Genomic DNA, 20,053 nt, shown 5'->3' on the forward strand with positions numbered 1-20,053 from the left:
TTGTTTGGCCCGACATTATTATTCCAACATGTGCGGTTATTGGGGAGATCTAGATGCTGGACCAATCTAATGCAATTTCCCATCTTCTCGAGGAAGTGGTTGATTCAGGGGCGTTGCTTGACAAATGGGAGAATGCTTCATTAGTGCACCACCACCCGGAAAATAAAGAAAACTATCCATCCACTGGGATGCAGCCCGAAAAATGCGGATCCAAGAAACCCACAGCCCCTCAACCTTCGAATAGAACGCAATTTAGTTTGTTAGCCAACTTGAACTTGAGACGCGCTGAACTTCGCATTTGTTATTCCAAGGGGGGGCTAATGACGATAATCGTCCGGCTGCTGTCAAAATTGCCGCAGAATATAATTGCCAGATAGCCATAGAGCATCTAATGATTAACGATGAGAGCATTATGAAAAAGCCCAAAACCCAGCACACCGCGAATGGATGGAGAACAAAAACAACCCGCTCGATACAATGGAATCTCCAAGATACAAAGGAAGCTCCATCGAAACAATCACTACAGATACTAGCCAACCGATTAGGGGCAATTACTGGCCAGAACCTAAGCGGGCGCTGAGGGGGCCTCCTGACCTACGCATAACGCTCAGATGCAGTTGCAGCCCCACCCGCGAATGCATCGCCAACAACTCACTTACAGCCAGTCAAGATCTTATCCGCCAAGCTCTAACAAGCCGTCAACAATAGAAGCACACTGAGGGAAATCCAATTAAAAATCCACAAATAAAATTAATTAAAAATCATTTAATTAACTTGATGATATTTTAAGATCCTTGCCTAAATTAATATTTCATTGATGTCATTAATCAATTATTATATTTTTTAATATTTTTTTTCTGTGCAACAGTGACTGAATCTGAAACAGAAACAGATTTAGAAACAAAAGCAACTTTTTTCTGCTCTCCAGCTTCGCCAGTTAATTTTAATGAATCTCGTAGATATTCGAAATCAAGTTGGTTGTTTTGCTTCGCTTAGTTGTTTGTCGGCGGTTTTCAAGTGCGCACACGAGACGCTCCGAGCTGAAGTTCTGTCCAGAGAGGTCTCCTCAGAAAAAAGCCCCATTACCCGGCCAGTTAATTCGGTTCTTAGCGGCAAGATGCTGTCAACAAGATCTTTCACCGCCCACATCGTGCTATTACTCTTCGGCCTGCTGCTCACTCATCACACTGCCCAAGGTTGTTCTGAGTAATTGGTCGACCATCAATCATCACCCTCGATGGGGGGCAGTAGCTCCTCCATGAGTCAGGGGGAATACTATTGAGTAGGGTTTTCGGTTCACAAGTTTTCGGGGGAAATTCCAGGAGTTGGGGAACTACTAAAAGATGGAATGAACCTGATAAGAACGGTGGGAGTTTGTACCTGAGAATCAAGTGATTCAAAACACTCAAGTTTATAATAGAAAAGTTTCTAAACGAATTATAGTTTCATATTCAATTTTAATTAAAGCAAAGAATAATAATCCCTGAGGGGCTTAGCCACGAATTAACTGAGAAAACCATCCAGTAATTGCAAAACACTTAAATCTCAGCCTAAAAGATGAAAGATAGAGCTACATGGAACCCCCTTCGAAGCCCCCGAGTGGGTGTCACTCGCCCAGGGAAATCCGCTTGTAATTTGGAACTAATCCCATAATTGCGGCAGCGGACAGTGCATATTCAAGTGCAAACTGAAGTCCACCCTGTAGTGGCTCAAGTTCCAGATTAGTTCAGCCATCCGAATGGGTGGAGAGCGGTGCGGTGCATATCCATAAATAAGTCAGCGTGTGCTAATTGCATCACTTGTACCCGTATGCCGGACGGACACCCCACCACGCTCCAATTCATCCGATTAAGGTTCGCGGATAGCCAGATAGCCAGATACCCAGTTGGGCAGGGGACAGAGGAAGAAGGAGGTGTTTGCATAACTTTAATTAAATTTCTGCTAAATCTCATTTCCATGCTAAACCGAAAACAAACAACACGATGATGGGCCACCGATGGCAACCAGGTCAGGCGAATAAAGTGTCCTCCAAGTTGGATTTCGATGAGAGCGACGGCAGCAACAATCAGACAGGACTGCCGAACCAGCAGGGGCAGGTGGGCGGCGGTGTGGGGAACGGAGGGGGCTACGACCAGAACACGGGCCGCAACCTGGGCGGAACAGGTAGCTCTGGAGGCGGCGGAGGGAGTGGCTCTGGCAGCGGAGGCAACCGCCCCAAGATCCACGGCGTACGAGTCACAGTCGATACTGGCGATGGTCAGCAGCAAACGAAAGGTAATTAAATTTCCCCCGATTCCCCCCATCCTTTAAAATGCAAAACACGAAAACTAACGAATCCAATTCCCTTGGCAAAAAAAAAAATATATATATATATTTAAATAAAGAGTCCAAGGAGAGTGTGGAAATTACGGATTTGGGAAAGCACAAGAAGCGTGTGGGCATCCACACGGACATCACGTTCGAAATAACCTCCGAGGCGGATGGAAATGAGACGAGCTCAGCTCAGCAGCACGGGGACAAGGGTGAGTGTCCTTTCCGTCAATTTTCAATTCAATTTCACTTTTCCTCGCTCATCCTGTGGCACACAACACAGGACTAAATAGAAAGGATACAGTACTCGGGGCAATTAAATCTTATTGATTCTTCACAGAAGACGCCAGTGTCCCCATCTACAAGGGCCGCGGTGGCAGTGACTCCAAGCACAAGTCCCGGAAGCCCTATGACCCCAAGTCCCAGTGGAACCCCAACTTCTCCGGTGAACAGCGAGGCTACCAGGGCTCCCATCGCAATGGTGGCTACTACCCGCAGTATTATCCTGAGAACGTATACACGGGCGGAAGCTCGGATACAGGAGGTATTTACCGAAATGGTGAGACCTGGACTCACTACGTCCCTGTGTGGACCACGGAGCGGTCGCCCCAGGAACAGAGTCAGATCTATCGCCGGCCCAGCTGGAAGCCCTGCTACTGCATGTCCTCGTTGGACTTTAGGCGGCGCCGGGAGAGCAAGAACCACAGGGAGGTGGGGATTCAGTCGAAAGGGGTGGTTACTGGAGGTGTCATCCAGGTGGACGGTAAGCTGGAGAGGCCCTTCTCCTGAGGTTGACCATTCTATTGTAGTTATAATTTCGTCGTTAAAAATAAAAAATATATGAATACTAATTTTTGTTCAAAATTAAATAGAATATTTAAATGTTTAAAACTTAATCAATTAAAACTCTTGTTTATAATTATTTATATTTAATTTTTTATTTCTCATTAATTTACAAAAACATTTAAAGTGGACTAAGCCACCTCCTAAGAACACGAAAGGTTTCTAGCTTCGATTAGTGACTGTCCACCATTTACGAGTGAACACTGTAGGTGCCGATCTTGCCGTTGTCATCGACAGAGGCGGTGGCGGCGTTGTAGCCGAACTTCTTGCCATTGAGATTCACGTTCTCGCTCTCTCCGGTGGCCAGATCCCTGTAGTTCTTCACATTGCCATCAGAATCGAACTGGAAGAAAGAAGGACACTTCATTAAGTGATATGCTTTTAATGGGAAAGAGCCTGGGAAACCCACCTGAGACTGGGAGGACCACTTGGACTGCTTCTCCCACTGCTTGGTCTGGTAGTTGCTGCCGGCATTACCGGCTCCGGCTCCGTATCCGGCGCCAAAGCTGCCAGCCTGCTGGCCGCTGGTCAGACCCGCGTTAAGACCCAGTCCAACATTGGATCCAGAGCCGAGCAGAGATCCGCTAAGAAGGGACTGATCACCAGTGACGAGAGCGCCCAAGCTGCTGCCGGAGTTCAAGGAGCTGGCCGAGTTCAAGGAGCTAGCCGAGTTCAAGGAGCTGGCCGAGTTGAAGCCAGAGTTGAAGCCGGTTTGGTAACCACTGCCGGACTGGAAGCCACTACCGCCCTGCACCTGGTTGGCGGAGGCGAGTCCAGAGCCGCTGGTGTAGGATCCGGAGGCGGCCTGCTGGCGGGCATTCTGCTGGGCCTGGCTAATGAGCTGCGACACCTGGGAGTTTTTGAAGGCGGAGTTCAATCCAACGTTCTGGCCAAAGCCTGCGGAGAAAGCGGAGTTCTGGCCAAAGCCCGAAGACAGAGCGGCGTTCTGGCCAAAGCCAGCGGTGAGTCCGGCGTTCTGGCCGAAGCCGGAGGACAGGGCGGAGTTCTGGCCGAATCCGGAGGTCAGGGCAGAGTTCTGGCCGAATCCGGAGGACAGAGCGGCATTCTGGCTCAAGCCGGTGTTGAAAGCGGAGTTCTGGCCGAAAGAGCTGCCGAACTGGGAGCTGAAGGCGGAGTTGCTGCCGAAGTTGGAGGCGCTGTTGGCGACGAGACGGGAGGAAGCGGGCTGCACCAGCTGGGGCGCCGAGGCGGTGGTGGTCACTTTACGCTGGTAGTAGTGGGCGGTCTCCACGGGCTGCTGCACAATTTGCACCTGGGGCTGCTGCTTCACAATGCGCTCCTCGTGGCGCACATACTGCTCAGAGGCGGCGGGGGCAGAGTAGACGATGCGCTGGGCTGGAGCAGACACGATCTTCTCCTGGCGGACATACTCCACGTTTCCACTGGAAACGGGGGCAGCACCGCTCACCACATCCAAGGTATTGGCACCGCCGAAGTCTACCTTAGTGCCGGCATTCGAGTTGTCCGAGAACTCAACATTGCTGCCGGCCTGGTGGGCGGAGGAGGCACCGAAGTTGGCGGCGTGGCTGGTCTGGAAGGCGGCGTTGCTGGAGAAGGAGGAGCCGAAGTTGGCGGCACTCTGGGAGCCAAAGGAAGCGGCGTTCTGGGCACCAAAGCCGGCACCGAAGGCAGCACCGCTATTAGCGCCGTAAGAGCTTCCACTGCCGAACTGAGTTCCGGCAGCACCACCAATGGTGTCCACAGAGCCGAACTGAGTTCCGGCAGCTCCACCAATGGAGTCCACAGAGCTGCCACCGGATCCGGCACCAGCGGCGGACTCGGTCACTCCCACAGACTCGTAGGAGCTCTCCAAGTTGCCCAAGTTTCCGGCGGAGGAGTCATATTGACCAGCGGATCCACCGTAGTAGCCACTCGATCCATAGCCGGCATTCTTGCGGGCCTGCTCTATCGCCTGCTGGTGGGCAGCGTTGTGGCTAAGATGGGATTAGTGATTATATTAAAGTTAATTATATTATCACGCAAAAAAAAAAAAGTATTCTATCATATATCAAGAATTGATTCCATCTTCGAATTATAATAGAGCCACATGATTAATAATTATAATCACTGATTATTTCATCTCTTATGTTTTTTCTTCAACTCTTGTTTCAAAAAATTATTCTTGATATATAAATTTTAAAATATATTTTAGTCCTAAAATTTTGTTTGTAATTTTTTATTAAAAATTGTACAGTGCCATGTCAGCCAATGGGGAATATTTCTATTTTTGCCAATTCAAAAAAGAAAATTGCTCATCATTGCCACAAGACACTTACCGGCCATAAAAATCATCGCGTTTTTGTCTGAACAAATATTATTTTTAAAGAGATATGAGATAAATAAAATATTTTAAAGATAATGCGTATACTTTTAGACTTACCTAGCCTGGAAATCTGTAAGATACAGAAAAGAAACATCATTAATATTTGTGTTCTAGATTCTGGATGATTATTGTGTAAGAAACATAGAACGCATTAGAATCGTAAGTGAAAATATTAATTAGTCTCTTATCGCCACACGCGCCACGTTTTGTAAAAATTACACAAGGTGTTGTGTAAATATTTCATTCAAGGAAAAGCCCGGATGGGATCTATAATCTCAAATAGCGATAAGCCGCTTCCAGGATGAAAGATCGACAGTCGTCAGGACCCGAGACACAATGTTAATATTAAAATATAAAATCTTGCACTACCTGCAGCGACCACACCCAGACACAGGGCCAGAATTAAGAACTTGTTCATTTTGAGGATTTTGTACACCTTTCCTTCCCGCGATCGAAATAGTACTAATGATTCCAGTCGTTCGAAACCCCCCTTTAAAGCCTCAGTCGTTCGCTTCGATAAGGTCCACGTAGTATAACTTATACTTGAACTGATTCTTAATTCTTGACCTAGAGAGGATGACGCTCCGGACTGATAATCCAGACTATATATTACCTCGATTTGGGTCTCGTAAATGGTGCAGAAAGCCGGGGAATGATGAAAAAATAATTGTGACATTGTCTCTCGGCACACAAAAATACATTAAATTTGTTTTGTATTCATTTCGGTTTCATTTTTTTAATCGCAAGAACCTAGAATTACCGACCATAATATATATATACAGTTGCCATGTAGAATGACAAGCAATCTCATTCGATTTTTTCTTATTTTCGCGACTATATTTATAGGTGTAATGAGCTCACTTTGAACTTAGAAATATGATGACCAAGGTGAAGGAATGTATAGAAGACCGTGAGCCCGAACTCGGTTTCCGGAAGTGTTAGTTTCCTTTCTCGATTTTTGTTTTAGTTTTGTAGAATCGTAAGTGTAATCGAGCCAAACTTGGCATGATTATTTTGTAAACAATATTGCGATTTATAGATTGAAATTTTAATGGAGGTTCTAATAGTTATATGATGAATTGATTTTTATGATCTATTAGATAACACTTCTCTTTTTAATGAGAAACTTTCAGCTTGTTTAAAAATTAAGTCAAAAAATACTTTTGGATGCATTTTTAGTGTTCTATTTGGGCGTTTATTATTATTATTACTATTATCACGTTTTATGAATTATTTAAAATTTAAGTTTTAAAGGAAAAGGAACAGATCCATATTAAAAAAAGCCGTAAATCTTTTTTGATGTTTTTTGGTTTTTTTTTTCAAAAATAAATTTATAAAAGAAGGTCAAAAATCCCATTTTTCATTCGCTTTTCAAGTAATTTTATGATTTTTTTGTGAAAAACACAAATAATTCTAACAAGTCTGAAAAAGACCGACTTTGATAATTCGGTCGTTTTATAAAGTCTCAATTCCGATCAGTTAGATCATTTCCTGTCACCTTTGATAAGCACTTCCACCAATTAAAAAACAAAAAGGAAACATTAACGTAAATATAAATTATCATTTTAATGATTAAAGCAAATGGTTATGTATGCGTGTATTTTTTATTTATATACCAAATATATACTCTAATATAAAAATATATATTCTACATCATTATCTTCACTAAACAGAGACAAAATCAAGGTTATCTGAGCAAAAAATTTGAATATTTTTAGTGTCTGATTCGGAGAGTAAACTTTCTAATAAAAGAAAGCGTCGCTCTGAAAATCCCACCGATAAGAAAGTCCCCGAATATACAATAAAATAAACATATAGTTATATATATTTTCATAAAAATTAATTGGAATCGATTAGCTTTTGTATTGAATAATAGCCAAGCCCCCCAATGTGGTTGGAGAAAGGGCCTCCGGTCGACGATCTCCCCTAAGAGTGGACCGAATAGGAGGTAATCTTTCCATTGTCATTCACGGTGGTCTGGGCTCCGCGACGGCTGGTTCCATCTCCATTGCTCTGGCTGAAGGATGACACCGAGACGCCCTTGTAACCACCGCCTCCTCCACCGCCACTGGAGCTGCTGGAGCTGGAGTACGAAGAGCCACCACCGCTGCCGCCACCAAAGCGGTTCACAATATTGGGAGAGGCCTGTACATAAAGATGGAAATTAGTTTTGAATTATAAGCTTTACTTAAAAATACAAATACCTTATTAAGTGTTTTGGTTTTCAATTTGATGGACTTTTGTAATTTTAAAAAATATAATAAACAAACATTGAAAAATTTTAAAATATGTTATTTCATTTATATATTTTCTGTAAGAATTAGTATTACTATAAGAACCAATGGACCTTTTTGTTAAAAGCTGAGAAATTTTCAGGTAAGTTCTTTAAGCCATATTGAATCCAAAACCAAAGAGAGGATTAAGCATTTTAATATATAAATCATAAAAGCCATTTTTATATGAAAAACAAAGCTTGATAAATAATAGCCAACTGTGGATGTCCTAAAATATTATACTTATCCAACTTACCGGGTTTGCAGGATTGATGTAAGCCGTCTGCCTGTATCCATTAGGTCCGATGGAGCCCGAGGCAGCAGCATAGCTGGGAGCATAGCGGTGCGAGTTATAAGATCCACCAGATCCCGAAGCCGATCCCGAAGCCGATCCAGAAGCATATCCTGAGCCACCTCTGTAGCTTGTCTGGCGTATTAGATTATCATGGTAGGCCTGTTGAGCGGCGATTTGCTGCTGGATGCGACTGTCAAAGGTAGAATATAATTCTATTAAATCGAGGACTAATAAAGAAGGGATAGGATAAGCCTAGTGTAATTACAGATCATTGTCATCAACCAGTGAAGCATCCGCAGATGCATAAGCATTGCCAGCCGTGGCCAGACCAGTTATAGCTCTACAAGAACAGATTTAACAGAATGGGAAGCGTTAGTCCTTAGCCCGTCTTAAAAACTACCATTTAAAACCAAAAAGATAAAAGCCGGTGCAGTGCTCACTGTTGGTTGGCGTAGTTCTGGGCCAGGATGTGGTTGGTCAGCTGCTGGTGGAAGAGATAGGGATCGATGATGCCAAAGTTGGGCGACGAGCCATCGAAGTCATCGTAATCGTAGTATCCACCGCCGCCGCCGCCGTTTCCCACGAAGCTGGTGTGGACACCGCCACCACCACCGCTGTTGTAAGTTCCAGTGTATCCTCCGGTTCCACCGCCGCTGCTAGCAAAGCCACCTGCATATCCTCCGGCGTAAGCACGACGTCTACGGGACGGACGGTTCGCTATAGGAATTTATTAAAAATGTGTTAATTGATTCAAAAACAGGAAACCAAAAGTTTGATGGGTTCTCTTACCCCCAGATGATTCGCCATTCAGAGCACTCATCACCACACAGATCAAAAGAAGCTTCCACATTTTATTCAACTCGCTGGGAGTTAAGAGCTGATAAAAAGAAAACATAAAACAATCATTAAGAACTGGTTAAAAATTGGTGTAAATATAACTGGTTTCAAGGCACTGATGCATAATCAAGATATCATAGATTTTAAAAATGTAAACAACAAATCAAATAAGCGGAAATGGATAGCCTCATCCAAATATATATCTAAAGGGGCCCGGCTTATGCAAGATCAGACTTTAGAGTCCAAGCTTCTGTTGTCTCATTGTTCTCCGGTGGTGACTTTCTCACCAACATCCATTAGTCACTATTTAGTATAGACCCTGAGGCAGAATCCACAAATCCGCTTGTATAAGCCCTTAATCTAGGCAGGGGGATGTACTGGGGGATGTACATATTTAATCGATTCCCGGGTCATTGGCATCCATGCACTCCCCCGTTGGCCCTCTGGGCCCGGCACGATGTTTATTCATAACTTGCAATTACAAGCCTTTTCATAAATTGTGCAACCCCGGGCCAACTAATTGCTACTACACGACTTTTCAATAATGAATTGGCATAAAGAAATCACAGCCAGAACTGGACAAAAAAAATTAACTGGAGAGAGCAGGCGGTGCGGCCCAATCGGAAATCCCCAAAATGTAAATTAATGGATCTCCATATGACTCTGTATATTATTGTTTTCTAGGCTTGTGCCAGGGTGGAGGAGGCTCCAAAAAACCGGTTCCTACTAATTTGTTCAGCGTTTAGAAATTGATATTGAATGTTTTGGTCGATTATTTTATTTTGATTTTTTCCCTTTTTGGCTTCAACACACGACTGACTGACTGCATATATTTTTGGATGCGCCATTTATATTCCAATTTGTTTACGCTTTTGTTTCTCATTTTTTTACAAAAGTTTATTAAGACGGGGATTTTTTTGTATTTTACTCTCAGGGGCACTCTGGATGTTCTAATTGAGGATGACTTTTGATTTGGACAACCGGTCGGCTCAAGATGAAACATTAATAATTAACAATAATTTTTTAAACAAAGCAACTCCACTGAAGAGCACTCCCGTTTAACTGGTTGGGTTTGTTTTTGCTTATTTTTTTACAATGCCATGGTATTGTTTCAGTGCCAATTGTCTCTCTCATTCCGAAAACTAAAATAATCACATTTTATGATAAGGCCCGACTCTGCCACACCACATACACGGCCAAATACGGAACCAAAACTGCGCCACAAATTGGCAAAACTATCAAATATATACGTATAAATATTGAGAGCCGACTCTTGATTCTGGAATCGAGAATTCTCTGTATATATATTGACAGAGACTGAGAACCAGCGAACTGAGACGATCTGAGATATAGCACGGACTCACTTGATCTGTTTATATTTCGCGTTTTTAACCAGTTCTTCTAATATTTAATATTTGAGCTCCAACTTGGATTCAGATCTTCAGATTTCAGATCTATTCTCGCGCACTCCGATCGATCTTCTTCGTTGGACGGCGACTGGACAACTTCTGAGTTCGATCAGGTGAGTGCAGATCCTCTTATAAACGCCGCAGCACCTTTGTTTTGCTTTTTGGCCGGGAGCGATGACGGCACTCGACACGCTCGCTTGGGGTCGGATGCTCCCATGTAAGAGGGAGAGAGGCTCGATGGCTGACTAATTTTAATAAAATACAGTATATTCTTGTCTTTTCGTAGGTAACATTTTGATGAAAGCTCTCCACGTCTCTAAATGGGTTTATTTTGCTCTTTGACTTTTGGAGTTTCCGAATTTTTTCACTTCTCTTGGTACTACAATACCCCAAAATGTGGTTTCCTTGTTAATTAATGGAATATTTCAGACTTCCCATGACTTTAAGAAATTTGTATAAAAAGAATTAAAAGGTACTTGCTTCTGGTTGGCACAGATTTAAAATCCGCGAATAATAATTATTATTGTTCATGGCTCTGTCAATAATGATCAAATTCAATAATGGCATACCTTCCCAATCCCAATCTAGATTTTAAAGTGGAATCATTCTTAATAAAAACCTGGTTCACCAAAGTGTACGCTTTTCCTTAAGGGGTACAGGATTTCTTTCAAGAATTTACAAACTTTTTATTTCTAAAATTATAATATAGGTTATAGAGGATTAAAGCCTTGATTCAAAAATATGTTGTACTCTTTTTCTTAATCGGATCAAAAATGACTGAGATATGTCCTCAAAAATACCTAAAAAATTATCAATGTGGCATATTTCCATCAATGTTTTCTTTTGTTCAAATAAGGAGTGTTGGTCATAATTTCGTATCCTCATATTTTGACAGAGATTAAAGGAGGATGGAGACCCTGATTTGACATATGTATATAAAACAATATTCCGTTTGAAAGTCAGTAGCAAAATAGCCAAGATATACCCTAAAAAGTAATCCAAAGTTTTCAGTTTTAAAGGATTTTAGAGGATGGTAATTTCTAGAAGGGTCTATTGCCTTCAAAAATAAGTTGCATTTAGAAAAAGTCTCCACAAAACAATAATTTAAAAATACTTAATCTGATTCGCTCCAAATAATATTTAAATGATCTATAACCAAGAGAAACAAACTTATCAAGTAGAAAATATTTTTTAAATGAATAATTGTTGTTATTATGTCAACTGTTTTCATAGAAATTGGAAACGCAACGAATGCCAATTATTCGGTATAATTTAACTACTTTAGTTCCTTGTTGGTACCAAAGGTACTAACTCCAAAGTTCAAAATAAATGATTCACTCCTTAATACAAGCTTTTAAAAGAACCAATAATTAGTTTTTAATCATTAAATGTTTATTAAACTTTTTAAACCGTAAACTAATAACAGATTTGATCTTAAAATACTCGAATGTATAGTTTATGATATCAAACGTTTACTAGGATCGATGCGAATGCAGTTGGCCATAATACCTGGTTACAAATGAGGCAACAACAACGATTACAACTTGCTTTCTTTATAGGACATCTATATACTGGACTCTACTCCAAAGCCCAAGGCACTTTTCTAGCTACATATAATATATAGGAATATCGGTGGGCCGGGTGATGTAGCTCCTTCAGAGTTTCGACTGAGCCTGCGGTAGGATAACGTCTCGCCACCAAGTGGGTCGCTGGAAGGCTCCCTCGTTGGTCATAAATTCATTCTGCAGATTCTCGTAGAGTAGTCCATCAGCTCGGGCGATCACCGAGTTGAGGGCAAAGTCGGGTGGGGCGATGGCATCCGCAATGCTCACGGCCACGTCCTTCAGCTTCAGGCAACTGTCCAGCAGGAGCTGTCGCACTGCCGCCGCAAAGTCCTGGCCCGTGGCGAATCCTCCCACATAGAAGGTGGTCATGTGCTTCTCCAACAGCCACATGGCATAGACATCGAAGAGGAGGCGGAGCACCGAGGCGTAACTGTCCTCCACTTGCAGTTTCCGGACATGGTCGACGTAGCGGCTTAGGGCGTAGTACTCGGCATAGGCCAGGGACAGTTCCCGGGCTCCGGCCACCTGCGAGTTGTTCCGGGCGTCAAACTTACTGGCTCCGGCAGCCAATTGGGCCTCGATGTGGGCCGTGGTGTGGGCCATCAGGTGGCAGAGGAGCCACTCGTAGCACCTGAGGGAGACTGAAAGAAAGAAAAGGATATTAGTTCTCAAATATACATCTACTCCACAAAAACCTACACTCCCAACTGGAGATGGGCGTCTTCTGGGCCAAGGAGGCGTATTTAAGGGCCAGGAGTTCGCCACGTCGCTCCAGAAACTTTACACTGCCAATGGGTGTCTCCAGCTCCTTGGAGCTCCACTGGCGGAGCAGCCAGTTGGAGGCCTGTTGGCCCAGGACATTGTTGTCGCCCTCGTAGGTGCAGAGGGGATCGTGGTCGGTACGCATCTGACCAAGTTTGGCGGCAGCGAGGTAACCGTGTCCACCACAGGCTTCCCGGGCCTCCTGGATGGCATCCCGAGCTGCCCAAGTTATCCGTGGCTTGGAGGCCGAGATCAAAGCATGTATCTCAGCGGCATTTTGGGTCTATAAGAAGATTAATTTATAATTAATTATATAGAAAGGTATTTAAAAAAACTCACCAGAATATCAAAGCCATTGGAATCCGCCTGGGAACGGGCTATGATCTCCAGATACGTGAATGTCAGTTCCTCCACGGCTATTTTTTGCACGCAGGCTGCCGCCAAGTAAGGGAAGATGCGGTATTGCTAAGGACATTACTTTGCATTAAAAAAGGACACATAATAGGAACCATTATATACTCACATGCAGCTGGTACTCCAGGATGGCCATCTCGTCGCCTTGGCGCTCCGGACCAAACTGCTTCCGTACCGCCGCATATCGAACGGCGATCACGGCGGCACTGCAGAGCGTGTTGGCCGACTCCTGCATGATGCCAATCCTGCCGGCGGAGAAACTCTCCAGGGCCGCTCCAAGCACCTTGCCCGGCTCGGTGAAGACACTCTCGTAGGCTCCCTCGGGTGTCACGTCACTGGTGCGATTGAGGAGATTGTCCCGCGGAATGCGATAATTGGTGAAGACCACGAATCCATTGTCGATGCCATTCAGGCCACACTTCTCGCCGATGTCCCCCACCAGGACACCCGGATAGGAGAGCAGGGTCTTGGGATCGCGAATGGGAATCAGGAAGCCGTGCAGTCCATGGTTCTCCCCATCGGCCGTGTACAGGTTGGCGAAGGTCATGGCCACGGTGGCCGTTTTGCCCAGATTTCCGACCCAGCACTTGGCCGCCTCGAAGTCCGGGGTGTTGATCACAAACTCCTGCGTAGCCGGGTCATACGTGGCCGTTGTCCGGATGCTCTTGGTATTGCTGCCATGGGATAGCTCCGTGATGGCCAGACAGGTGATCACCTCCCGGTTCCAGGCCGCCTCAATGTACTTAGTGTGCTTCTCGGTGCCCATCGCCCGGATGGCGTTGTTGAAGAGTCCCACGCCCAAGGCGATCTTCACCGAGAGACTGGGCGAGTAGCAGGCCAGGGCCTCGTTGATGTACATGAGGTACTTGGTCTTGGCCGAGAAGCTCAGCTTCTCGATCTCCTTGGGCACCAGATCCAGGTGCTTCATCCGGTTGACCTGCATGGCACAGAGTCGCTTCTGCTCGTCCATGGGTAGGGTGCGGGAGGGATGGGCGAAAAGGGGGTCATTCTCCAAGCGGCGCCACACTTTGTACTGAAAGAAATAGGGGTAAGCTTTAATTTTATTTTTTAAAATATAAGAATACTCTTATTAATTCGTTACTTTTAATAAAAATCTTTTTGTTTTTGGTTTAGAATTCCATCTCACCTTGATGCGCAATCCCTGTTCCTTTTCGAAAATTAATCGAAGTCTTTTCCAGTCGAAATTGGCTCTCTTCCGGTACGCCGCCAATGGTCCACCACTGGGAAGATCGGGAATAAAACTGGTGTCCTCATTGGCCATTGTGCGATTGGTTAACTATTTTGGTAAAAAAAAAAACGAAAGTAACCAGTCAGTGGAGCTGTTAACAGTTTGCAGGCCCCAGAACGAATGAGCTCCCTAGTTGGCCTGCAAGTGCCTTTAAATGGCCAGATATAAAACCCACAAGTGGAGCACTCGAACATCATTATCTGAAAGTCTGAAGCCATATAAAACTAAAGTCGCTAAGGTAATGGGTTTTAGAGCAATATAAATCTGATGTACAGTTTCAAAGCTAGGGGATGGTTTGTGACACTGATAAGAGACTAGGAACGGTTTAGTTGGTTCAAAAACCAAAGGGAGAACACTTCTTTCCTTAAAGGTTCTTTCCATTTAAAATACATAAAAAATTAATAATTAACTAATTTTAAATACAAAACTATCTTATCATTAGCACTATACAATGTTAGATTTATCAATGAAATTTGGATTAGTTACGTATTGAGTGTTACATGTCCTCAGACAGAAAAATGATAGTAAGTGATAGTAAAAATGATATGGCTTCGAGGGTACTTTAAAAATTATAATATTTTAAATGGGTTGGCAACAAAGTCGGTAGAAGTTTAGAAACTAAATTCCATAGACAATCATTTCTAAAAGTTTAATATTTTATTCCCCAAACTTCTCCCACAAAAGCAACTAACTTTTAAACTGTCATTTTTAGGAAAAACCCTTCAGTTTACCAACTTCTATCCCTAATTCCCTAATCCAAATAGACTGTGAGGGGCTGGCTTTTAAAACCCCAATAGAAAAACTGCGAAAATGACCTCAAAGGCTCAAAACGATGCCTATCGCATCGCCCGGCAGGTGAAGAAGAACTTCCCGCATCGCAACTTCCGTGAAATCAGTTTCGACCGGGAGGCTATCCGGAAGGATATCTTGCCCCTGTCTTATGACGAAGCCTGCCGACTCCGGGGCCCTGTATTCGAGGCCCTGGAGGACGAGTTGCGCCGGGGAGGATGCACCATGCTGCCGGAATTCCTTCACTGCCTGGCCTCCAAGGAGCAGGCCCTCTTCGAGAGTCTGAATATTCGAGAGCGCCTATCCGATGACCTGCCGCTGCTCTACAAGATCGTCAACATCCTGGCCGACGCTGAGTTGTCCGTGATTGTGAATAAGCATCGAGGACTGAAAGCGTGCTTCTCCGGATTCTATGACACCATGCAGATTCTGGAGCCATACCGCCAGAAGTACGGATACGCCCTGAATGCCCTGAACGAGCACATCATCTCGCTGTGCCACAACATTCAGGGGCAGGAGCGAGATGCAAACGAGCCCATCTCAAGGATCTACTACGCTTATGCCACATATCTGGCAAACACGGGTCAGCGGGTGAATGCCATTGACTATCTCCAGATCGCCATGAATCTGGTCCGGGGTCATGTCTGGACCGCCGAGCTGGGAATGCCCGCGGGCAGCCTCACTCTCCACGAACTGGTTGCCCAGGACCTCGCCCGCCTGCTGCTCATCCAAGGCAAGGCCGTTGTGCGCCAGCAGCCGGAGGATGCCGTGGCCATGGCCCGACGGGCAACCGTCCTCATAGCCGAGAGTAAGTGTCCTTTGAAGGATAATGAGTCCTGACTACAAATCCTTAAAATAGTTGGCAGGGAGAAGAACTTGGAGATATTCATCGACACCTTCTTGGAGAGGGCCAACTTTCTGATGGAGATTGGCAACTACAACTCGGCCCAGCAGTGTCTGGACCAGATCCGCACCCAGATCCTGGCCTGCACCGAATATCGGTTTATCAAGTTGAACATTAAGTATTATCTGTTCCAAGGACAGTGCTATGAGGTGTAAGTTGGCTTTTATAGTTAAGGCTTCAAAATATTTACAAATATCTTTGGTTAGCTTTGAGGTCGTGGACAAAGCCATTTCGAGCTACAAGAGAGCCCTGCGCCTTTCGCGCATCTACTCGCACAAGGACCTGGAGGCGCAGATCCTTCTGTATTTGGGAAAAATCTTCGCCAAGGATACCCAAATGACGAGTATTGCCAAAAAGTGCTACGAACATGCCAAGCGCATTTACGTGGACTTCAATGACCAGCACAGTCGCAAAATGGCCAACTACCTGAAGGCCAAGCTGATGGCCGACGAGATCACTCCTCTGTACATGGCCATGTTGAAGGCCTCCACTTCGAGGTACTGTGCCTTCTTCAATCTCCGCCAGTGGAAGAACCGCTGCCGTCCCTTCTGGCATCATCTTGGCGATGAGATCATCAAACAGGAGCGGGATAGTATCTACTGTCTGCTCGACGAGGAAAAGGAGGATATTGTAAGGATAGACTTTATAGTTTTAGACCAAACTCTTGATCTTTTTCCCTTTTTCCAGGTCCGTGATATAGACGATATCGAACTGAAAACCTATAAGCTAGAGGAGGGTGACATTTAATCCCTCTGATTCGAGTTATATTCTCAATTGTAAAAATTATATTTGTTATTGCTCATTAAATTTGTTTGGCAAGTAATTACTTTTTACAATCGATTTTTTCATAGCATATTAGATAATCTAATGATCTAATGGCTTAAAGTATTTTTATTATCATTATCACTTGATAGTTGGATTGTGGCACGTCCCCAGCAAATGTCTGGCACGTGTCTGGTTTTGGGGGTTTCACTACTGAAGTGGTCTCATAAATTCCAAATGCTGCATATATCGAAGATTATCAAATCGGGCGACAATATGCATGAGTCAAAGTACCGCATGAATTTATTGGACTCCAATATCTAAGCTATTCGATCACGCACTCGCATTCCAAGTCAATCTCGAGAATAAAAATAAACCCCATGTGAACTGCCAGACCCCCTGGCTCTTCAAAGTGTCCAGAAGTTCAGAGCATGAGGCCATCATGCTGGTAATTAAATAACAATGGATCATGGATTCATTAAAGAACTCTTAAAGAATAAAGAATGATTCATAGAGTTTTTGTAAGAAGTGGATATAGACTTTCTAGAATTACATGAGAAACTGTCATTTGAAGTTTCCGAGACTTGTAAGAAATCGATAGGGGAATCATTTTCTATTTTTATTTATTTTATGTATCTTAAATATCTCCCATTAAACGTGACCATTTTTAAATATATTGTCGTGACACCTATAGCAGTAATACTCTCATTTGATTACTCAGATACAAATTACAACAAATTTGCCGGATCGGTGACAATTATCGACTAATTATGACAATTAGCAATAATTATAACAGTGAGCCCACAATCACAGCGATAAGTTTATATTGTCTAGGTTCGGGTATTCCGAAACGTCGAGGAACCGACCATAAAACTGGTTTTATGGACTTCTCAGAAAGTTTACTGCCTCACTTAATTAGCACGACTCGATTCACAATCTGAGATATGTACAATATACAAGTATTACGTACTTGCACCCAAGAGTCCCCGGGACAATCTGAATTTTTTTTGCGTAATCACCAAGAAACACGCTCCACTCCACTTTGTTTGCTTACCCTCGACAGTGACAGTCTTTTTTGTTTTCAAGCGAAAAAAATAGGGGAACAATGTAGAAGATTTGAAATAAAAATTAGAATTTCAAAGCTTCACTTCGAGGGGCGTATGTTTTTTTGTTGCTGAGTGTGTCAGCCGCAGCCGGAAAGAGCAAATATGTTTATAAAACGGCAGAAATCCAAACAAACTGAAATCCAAACATACAAAAAAATGCAGAAAAACCCCAGAAACTGATAAGCCTTTGCCGGAAAGTTTTAGGAGCACTGGGCTCCCCAAAGGGGGCAGGCTTACGTGAGTTGGCCAGGTGTGCTTGTAATGGCCAAAAGCTATTAACGTTGCGTGCCGTGGAAGTTGTTGTCACAATTTGTTGGCCAGCCACCCGGTGGAGTGTGGGATCTGTTTTTGTGTCAACCTTGAACATGAAAATAGCCGGGGCATTTATTAATACACTCTTCCCTTTCGATAAAATGGTGCTGGAAACTGGCGAGTCTTTTTTTTTTAAAATGATTTATAATGCAATTTGGCGCAACTAATTTCACTTTTATTCATTCAGCCTGCAGTCGGGCTTTGACAAATTAGAGAACAATCAACACTCCAGCACAGAGGGCCCCTGAATTATGACCACAATACGCCCAATTGAAACTGATATCATGGTACAGTAAAGGGTCGCGTATGTGGGATTAAATATTAATAATAGTACTATTATTCACTGAATAAAATTACATATTTTAAGTTATGAAATTAGTCATAAATATTAAAGGAATTACATCCTTCCTAAGCTTTATTTAAAGAGTTTTTAATAGAACCAGAGTTCTATTTAATCGAATCTATCAATTTAGGACTCCAATCACCATAATCTGTTGATTACAAAACTTGATTATCATCTAGCGTGTTGGAAATAAATCACCAAAAATGACTTTAATTTTTGAGAAAATTAGTAATCACTTTAATCAATACAAGGTGCAATAAAGTAGCACTATAACTAATTTTTATGGAGTTCTCGAACTCTCTCGAACACTTAATAACACCCTGACACAGACCCTCCGGGGACTCTCCACTGTACCGAAGGGCACACCCTGTATGGCAGGACTCGGGCCAGTGCCTGGTCTCATATTACATCACCAACAAGTAGGTAAGCCCGCTAACGCACTGGGTTTTGGCCCAAAAGGCGGGAGAGAGAAGAAAGTCAGAATCGGAGTCAGGGTCTCTGGGCCACGTGAGACTTGTTTTGTGTGTGTGTGTGTGTGTGTGTGTACAACCTGTAGAGCCTCTTCTCCGACCCGCCCTAATCGTTCTCCCGCTGGAATGTCTTCTGTTCTGGTTAGTTTCAAAAATTGAAAACTGTTAGCCCGACCGACTGAGCTCATAAAAGAAAACAATTAAAAGTATATATGTATCTAGATACACACCCACACGCGGAATTCAAAAGCAGCAGAACAAAAACAACAACCGGCACACGAACCGAACCGGAGAATCGGAGACACGAACCGACACGGCCAACGGATGGGAAGCGAATGAATGCGAACTGAGCGAGAAAAACGTCGAATAATTCAAATTACACAGAGAAAAAGATACAAGAGATAGGGATAAGGGTAATAAAAAAAATGAATAAGCTTCTATATTTATTTTAATGATTTTATTACTTAATATAGGCAATATGTCCGGTATTGAACAAATATTTAATATATTTAATATTTTAATATTCGTATTTGTAATTCCTGTTTATAATTTTTCGTAAATCCATACCTTCCCTTAAGTCCCTAATTCTTCTCCTGAGAATTCTAATTATTTTCTTCAGTGTAAAATGGAACCCTACCGTGTTTCATAGGGGCTAACCTCGCACTCTCGCTCAGAGGGATGGAGGGATGTAGCGGGTGTCTGTGGGTGGGGGGCGGAACAGGTCGATGAGAGCATGCTGGCCAGCACGCTGGTTAGCTCTTCCTCTGGCCCCCATGATGTTCAATGTCAAGTGGCTGTGCCAACCGGCCGGCATCGGTTCTCATTGCTGCCAGACTCACCGCATCCGAAAGATACGAAAAAAAGAGTGAGAGAGACCGGCCATGAGCGGGCTGTGGGATGTTTTTGTGCAAACAAGATACAGATACAAGATACTGGAGGTATGGCTAAGAGAGCTGCGGCTAACAGAGCTCTGTTAACTTAACAGGGGAGTCAAGACAATGTTTTACTTGATTTCAATGTTTATTAGGCTTTTGTTAGGGTTTAAAATATTGAAAATAAAAACTTA

The 20,053-nt window shown here is 43.6% G+C and overlaps 5 protein-coding genes across 9 annotated transcripts; 2 read left to right on the forward strand and 3 right to left on the reverse strand.

Annotated features, from left to right (window-relative positions):
• The first annotated feature begins 983 nt into the window (after positions 1–983).
• On the forward strand, positions 984–3,148 carry LOC108120586 (uncharacterized). Its single transcript, XM_017234316.3, has 4 exons — positions 984–1,196; positions 2,008–2,274; positions 2,385–2,522; positions 2,651–3,148. Exons 1-4 carry the CDS (start codon positions 1,118–1,120, stop codon positions 3,097–3,099), a joined length of 933 nt encoding a protein of 310 aa, XP_017089805.3. The 5' UTR covers positions 984–1,117; the 3' UTR covers positions 3,100–3,148.
• A 71-nt stretch (positions 3,149–3,219) lies between these two features.
• Positions 3,220–5,976, reverse strand: fon (fondue). Of its 2 annotated transcripts, XM_017234347.3 has the most exons (5): positions 5,867–5,975; positions 5,555–5,567; positions 5,451–5,477; positions 3,563–5,108; positions 3,220–3,496 (listed from the first exon to the last, which is right to left on the reverse strand). In XM_017234347.3, exons 1-5 carry the CDS (start codon positions 5,913–5,915, stop codon positions 3,344–3,346), a joined length of 1,788 nt encoding a protein of 595 aa, XP_017089836.3. In that variant the 5' UTR covers positions 5,916–5,975; the 3' UTR covers positions 3,220–3,343. The 2 variants fall into 2 exon arrangements, with proteins under 2 accessions (XP_017089836.3, XP_017089837.3); XM_017234348.3 differs by lacking the exon at positions 5,451–5,477 and having other exon boundaries at positions 5,867–5,976.
• A 1,318-nt stretch (positions 5,977–7,294) lies between these two features.
• On the reverse strand, positions 7,295–10,421 carry LOC108120613 (loricrin). Of its 3 annotated transcripts, none has more exons than XM_017234353.3 (6): positions 10,267–10,421; positions 8,855–8,942; positions 8,506–8,782; positions 8,331–8,405; positions 8,027–8,255; positions 7,295–7,642 (listed from the first exon to the last, which is right to left on the reverse strand). In XM_017234353.3, exons 2-6 carry the CDS (start codon positions 8,913–8,915, stop codon positions 7,424–7,426), a joined length of 861 nt encoding a protein of 286 aa, XP_017089842.2. In that variant the 5' UTR covers positions 8,916–8,942; positions 10,267–10,421; the 3' UTR covers positions 7,295–7,423. The 3 variants fall into 3 exon arrangements, with proteins under 3 accessions (XP_017089842.2, XP_043069803.1, XP_017089844.2); XM_043213868.2 differs by lacking the exon at positions 10,267–10,421 and adding an exon at positions 10,058–10,098; XM_017234355.3 differs by lacking the exon at positions 8,331–8,405 and having other exon boundaries at positions 10,267–10,418.
• Positions 10,422–11,681: 1,260 nt separating this feature from the next.
• LOC108120607 (peroxisomal acyl-coenzyme A oxidase 3) lies at positions 11,682–19,316 on the reverse strand. Of its 2 annotated transcripts, XM_017234342.3 has the most exons (6): positions 19,218–19,316; positions 14,200–14,349; positions 13,162–14,085; positions 12,978–13,103; positions 12,576–12,921; positions 11,682–12,517 (listed from the first exon to the last, which is right to left on the reverse strand). In XM_017234342.3, the coding sequence occupies exons 2-6, from the start codon at positions 14,332–14,334 to the stop codon at positions 11,967–11,969; spliced, it is 2,082 nt and encodes a 693-aa protein (XP_017089831.2). In that variant the 5' UTR covers positions 14,335–14,349; positions 19,218–19,316; the 3' UTR covers positions 11,682–11,966. The 2 variants fall into 2 exon arrangements, with proteins under 2 accessions (XP_017089831.2, XP_070132847.1); XM_070276746.1 differs by lacking the exon at positions 19,218–19,316 and having other exon boundaries at positions 14,200–14,427.
• LOC108120608 (uncharacterized) lies at positions 14,977–16,820 on the forward strand. The gene is made up of 4 exons (XM_017234345.3): positions 14,977–15,898; positions 15,950–16,145; positions 16,201–16,624; positions 16,682–16,820. The coding sequence occupies exons 1-4, from the start codon at positions 15,112–15,114 to the stop codon at positions 16,739–16,741; spliced, it is 1,467 nt and encodes a 488-aa protein (XP_017089834.2). The 5' UTR covers positions 14,977–15,111; the 3' UTR covers positions 16,742–16,820.
• Positions 19,317–20,053: the final 737 nt, after the last annotated feature.

This window comes from Drosophila bipectinata, chromosome 2L, assembly GCF_030179905.1.
Source record: "Drosophila bipectinata strain 14024-0381.07 chromosome 2L, DbipHiC1v2, whole genome shotgun sequence".
Taxonomy (NCBI): Eukaryota; Metazoa; Arthropoda; class Insecta; order Diptera; family Drosophilidae; genus Drosophila; species Drosophila bipectinata.